The 6000-nt window shown below is 38.3% G+C and overlaps 1 protein-coding gene across 1 annotated transcript in view; it reads left to right on the top strand.

The window, feature by feature from the left end:
• Nucleotides 1-686: 686 nt before the first annotated feature.
• rorcb (RAR-related orphan receptor C b) overlaps nucleotides 687-6000 on the top strand; it is a 28461-nt gene continuing 23147 nt past the window's right edge. The window contains exon 1 of the mRNA XM_007241943.4: nucleotides 687-970. Within this exon, the coding sequence (XP_007242005.3) occupies nucleotides 964-970 (7 nt within the window). The 5' untranslated portion in view covers nucleotides 687-963. The remainder of the gene's footprint in view (nucleotides 971-6000) is intronic.

Genomic DNA, 6000 nt, shown 5'->3' with positions numbered 1-6000 from the left:
ATGTGCGCTTACATGGTGAGAGTGAAGACATACGATAATTTTGCGAAATTTTGCCAACAGTAATCAGCCCACAAAATCACCCAATCCACCATGAGAACTGTTAAACTGAGTTCCAATACTCACTCCAAAACTACTGTCTACTTAACACATACAAACAAACACACTTACCAACACCTACAAAATACAAATCAATGCAACACTTGCTATTATTTAAGAATTTATAACTATTTATTTCTTTTACTTCTCTTCTCTCCCATTAATAAAAAAAATCACTCTACAAACATCAAGACTTTTTTCCTCTTTTCTAACCTTTCCTATAATCCATTGATTTTGTTGTTATTGTTATTTATTTATTTAATCCTTTTCTTTTTTTCTCGAGTTTCATGTTTACTTATGTCCCTGTCCTTTCTTCTGTCCTCCAAATAGGAGGGTGGTGGCAGGCCAAAAAAGGAAAAAAATATTTATTTAGGATTTCAACACTAATGTCAATGCCTATTAGGTAATGTTAGATAATAAATACTGCTTAGAAGTTGCTATTTTTTATGTAATCAACGTAAAAAAACGTTTTTTTCTCAGTGCTGTGTTCTTTAAGCTGCGTAATACATTAACGCTGACTTGGCAGTTCCACCTTAAGAGGCGGCGGGATGCGCGTCCCCGTGAGCTGTGTGTGTGTGTGTGATCATGTGAGAGTCCATGCGCTGCTGAAAGTAGGTTAGCAGGGTAGACTGAGAGGCAGAACGCGGACAGCAGCGGCTCAGCCCACAAACACCGACCGACCGCGGAGAACCGAGTCCTACAGCCCGAGTTTTACTCTGTTAGACAGATTTACGGGTTAAAAGCGCGATATTTCTCTATTCCGGCTATAATGCTCCAATCTGAATCCGAAAGCTTATTTTTATCAGGCTGTTTGACTCCAGCTCGTTGAGGACTTCACTCCGATAAGAAGAATAAACTGCGGTGAAGATGAGAGGTGAGTGCGTGGATCTGCGGGTTTCCTCCAGGTGTTGGTGAACAGCTGGTGATCAGAGGGGGAGAGGAAAACTCCAGTCCGGGGTTTGTGCGCTGCTGCTCGGCGGCTCTCAGCGCGGCTCAGCTGCAACGGATCCGCCCGGGCGGCTGGAGACAAATCCCGGACTGGACTTTTATAGCTGGAAACAGCGTTACTTGTAATTACACCATATACTCTCAGTTCACCCGCGCGCAGACTTTAATTTTAGCCTAAATCCTTCATAACTGCGTTTACACGCCCAAACCCTCGCATTTGTTTATTTGCTGGTTTCTCACGTGTTGTGCGCATGCTTACAGAGCACGCCGCCGACACCGTGCCTCCGCGCCTGTGTCTCTCGCGCGCTAAAGATCGAGCATTTCTAAGTGCGCAACACTCACACAGCTCAGTCTACAGCCTTTTTTATTCCCTGTATCAGTTTGCTATATATTATTTATATATTGCAGCTGTGTGTGCTCGGGATTAAGGTGATGCTGATTTCCAGTCTCATTTAATTTTTTATCTGTTAAAATACTCAAAAAGCAACTTGCATCACATTTCTTACTAGCTCTAGTTATATAAAAGTCTAAACACTTAAACACTATGATTTTGTTCAGTTCAGGTGACTGGCAGCAGGGCTGTTTGCCTGATTAAGAAATAGGTCCGTTCTGTTACGTAATAAGGTGGCGATTGACACGAAGTTAATAATAATAAATAATAATAAATGAAGCGCGTGTGTAAAATGTAATCCACGTTTTAGCCTGTGATGGATTCTAGATTAAACACGTTAAATCTAAGAATACAAAAAATAACTCAAATTTAGTGCATCCTTAAGAAAAGGAAAATAGTGAACAGATCGTGTGTTGATTATTTAGGTAGATAGGTAAATTTATTTAGGTAAATATACATATTTTGACAGATAGATTTTGTGATATGCAAATGTTTGCACTGCATTTTCTGCATATTTTCTGTTTGATATACATTTATTTTGACCTCATTAAATTAAAAAAGAATGTGCAGCAATTAAATTAATAATAAAATGTGAGTGTATTTTATTTATACATTAACCAAACAAACGTTCACGTCCAAGCAAAGTGTGTGTTCATCTAGCTGTGAGTCAGTCCTATTCTTTTAGTGTGTGTGTGGTGTGTGTGTGTGTGTGTGTGTGTGTGTGTTGTTGTTTGCCGGGAGCAGCATGGCCGGCTGTGTGAGCTGCCTGTTCTACTGACCTAGATCTGTCAGCGGGGAGCGAGCCGAGCGCGAGGGAGGGGGTGAGGGGCGGGGTCAGGCTTAGAGAACGCGGTCGGCAGGGAGAGGGGCGTGGTCTCTGTCTGGGAGTGGGCGGGGCTTCGGCACAGTCGTGCCACTCCATGCGGTTAGCCTTCGCCTTCGCCCGAGGCAACAATAATCACACAGCCTCCACTCAGGGCTTCTTAGTCTTTTACACAAGTCAAACATTAATCAACTATTAATTAACACGGTGTCAGTAAAAATAATATTCAGTGTTAAAGGGGTTTACCTTTTTCTCGTCTTCTCGGCTTCATAGCAAGCTGCTTGAATTTTCCGGTCCACCTTAAATGTTGCAGCAGTTAGGTTGTGCGCCTGTATATGCTCGCAATGGAATGCTGCTCCATTTAAGGTGGTATTGTTAGATAGTTTGACAGAGCAGGCGAAATTGAAAAAAAAAATAGAATAGAAAAATAATATAAGACAAAAGTACAGAAATATAGAACGAAGAATATAGCGAGAAAATGTAGCACAGCTGATTAAAATATAAATATAACATTTAATATAGTATTGAAAAACTACATATAACATCCAGAAACACTGGAAGTAGGTGTACAAATGTGTAATAACTAACATAATTATATAACAATGTGATAATATATAAGAACACAAATATGATATGGTATGTAAACAACAATAAATATAAAAAAGGAAAACTATATATTCCCCCTCCAACTACCTTTATTTACCAGTTGCACCACATAACACTAAGCCTGGGGTGAAGCTTTGAGGGTAAACAGACCATCACACACCCAGTGGTCAATAATGGAACTTTGAACTTTTTTATCAGTTTTATACTGTTATGTACAGTTACACATTTCTGAAAATATAAAAGCATACAATTTTGTAATGGATTACATTCAAGCACTACAGGACTACACATCACTACATATAAAGTTATATATTTCCTCCTGAAAAGTGAACATCTTTTTGAATGAGTAACTTGGTGCTCTTTAGTGCAGAGCAAATTATAAATAAGATTACAGTTTAACAGTGATGTGTAATGTAAACTGATTCGCATAAAAGTTAATCCAGCCCTGGTGATATTAAAGCAGCTCCCCAGCTCATTCCCCATCTGTAGTCTATAGACTGTGAGGTGCGGCTGCATTGTGGTGAGGACTTGGGCTATTTCTGCTCTGTCAGAGCCGCACACTGAATTAGTGCATGGAGAAAGCTCTGTTTTTCTTTTCTTTTTTTTTTGCGCTATTGGGTAAATATAAATGTCCAACATCAACTCTTCTTGGTTTTACAGCCACATTTACAGAGTGATCGCACTGCCCACATACAGTTTATGACACAAAAGCCCATGGGCTTGGCCTTGTTTGACCTGACTTTTCTAAAGGCCTGAAACATATTGTCCTTTACTCTTAAGTGCTTTTCGAAGATTTGATGCAAGCTTATTATGATGCTAATTGTCTTGCTATTGAGCAGTAGGGATGTGTATTAACAGGGTCATGGTGATATGATGCATAAAAAGGGACAGACATTACAATTCAATATTTCATGAAATACTGTTATTCTGTAAATAAGGCAATATAAACACATCAATACAGTATAAAAAATATTAAATGGCGATATTTTAATTTTTCTGTATTTTCTTACTTCCCTATTGAGCAGGCTTGAACAGTAGAAATTCACACAGCAGTAGTGTTCACTGTCCAGCATAAAGAAGGCGTTAACTTATTGTTGAAATGTACCTTCATAAGATGAGAATGCAGATAGGAGTGCTCCAGTTGTTTTGGGACAGATAAAATGTCCAAGATGCTTTCTTTTTTTCCTTTCTTTTATTATATTTTTATTTCCCACGAAGAGCTCTTTTCAGTGGAGCCTGGGACTGGCAGGGACACAATACAGAACATAACAACACAAATTGCCGAACATCATGTGATACAATACAATACAGTATAATATAATATAGCACAATACAACACATTATTCTCGCTAAATGTCATTTTATCCCTCAGGTCATACATATAAATTTGATATGCTGCCTTTCTGACATGTTGAGCTCGTGTTAGCCCTGGCGATGGCTGGCTCCTGCAGTTAATGAGTATTGAAGGCTTCTTTAGTGCAGAACAGTTCATGTTCAGATAACTTTATTCTTTCAGTGTTTATCATGATCTAAAATTCATACAGTGCTACAGTATCGCAGCTCTCTATCACAACGCTATTGTTTAGCTGTTTTGCACTTGTTGTTATGGAGCAATGAGGGAATGTACTTTTAATTATGTTTTGGATCAGATATGAATTGGCGCCTTGCCTGATCTCACAAAGCACAAACAAGAGAATAATTGAGATCTGCTCTGGGAAAAACAAATCTCACCGTGCTAATCATTAACCTATACCAGCAGGGATATTGCAGCGATGTGTGGTTTCTGTGTTCAGTATGGAAAAGGGATTGTGTCTGTGTTTATAGGAAAAGTGAGAATGAAAACATTTTTGGTCTAACTTTATATTAATAATATTAATAACATCAAATACTAAATATTAAGCAAACAAAATAATTCTGCTAAAAATGGCAATAAGTGAAAAGACAGAAGAAAAAAAAATTTCCTGTTGAATTTATGCAGTTTTGGAAAATGAAAATTTGTTTAACTTTGTTTGGTTTCGGCCAAATGTTTTAATTTCGGTCCACCCCTAAGTATTAGTAATTAGTACCATGCAATTGTGACGCACTCCACGTTACCCTGTCATTCAGTTGCAGTGTGTTGCTTAACCAGTTTGTTACATAAACCCATATAATAGGCGTTATTAAACACTCAACAAATACTATAGTCATACAAACACAAAAGAACATGGCGCATAGGTTTTTCCATTGAGAGACATTTCTGTCTGTAATAAACAATAAACATGCCTGGAAACAGCGATGCATCTGATCAGTTATTTCTAAGCTGACGCATTAAAAATCCAGGAATTGTAAAATAGGAGGAATGAAAATAAAAAACTGTATTTACTGTTTGTGCCATCGTTAAGACATGTAGAGGTTTATTTAAGACATTTTCAGACAAATTAAAGTAGTGTCTATTATTATGTGCTATTGTACTACTGTACTCCTGTTAGCATCTAGTTCCTCAACCTATGAGAAGTACAATGTGACCACACAGCACACACTGCCGCCACACTGACACACTGACCGTCTGACACACTCAGATAACTTTATCACACACACACACCTGGCCGCTGCTTCACCTGCACACCGTGTCAGGACCGAGTGCACCGAGCTGAGTGGTGTTACAGCGGGTTGTGAGTTCAATAAAGTGGTGATATGAGTTCTGACTTCAGGCCATTGATCTTTCCACTGGCCTACATGCTGCATGCTTACTGTAAAGCCCTCCCCAAACTAATAAACTCATCATAAAAAAATCCCTTCATCAAAAACAAGGAAGTTTTATATCCTTAAAGCAAATTAAATGATATGACATAAAAGTAAAAATGCATTAAAGTACATTTTCAATAAATAGTGTTATAGATAGGCCTCACTATGACTATAACTCTATATATTTTTAACCATTTTACAGTGGTATGAAATAGTCAGTCCCCAGATCTGAATATTATTGAAAATCTGTGGTGTGATCTGTGGTACAGCACTCTGCACCCTGTACTTCCCACACAACTCATTCTCAGTTTTTCACTCACCTGTACACTTGTACTCTGTGACATGACATATATTTTTAAATCTTGAATTTTGAATGTTGATTAAAAGCGGGCTGTTAATGCTCAGAAACCAT

The sequence above is a fragment of the Astyanax mexicanus genome, chromosome 4 (assembly GCF_023375975.1).
Source record: "Astyanax mexicanus isolate ESR-SI-001 chromosome 4, AstMex3_surface, whole genome shotgun sequence".
Taxonomy (NCBI): domain Eukaryota; kingdom Metazoa; phylum Chordata; class Actinopteri; order Characiformes; family Acestrorhamphidae; genus Astyanax; species Astyanax mexicanus.
Note: the sequence above shows the minus strand (reverse complement) of the source record. Positions and strands in the feature narration are given on the sequence as shown.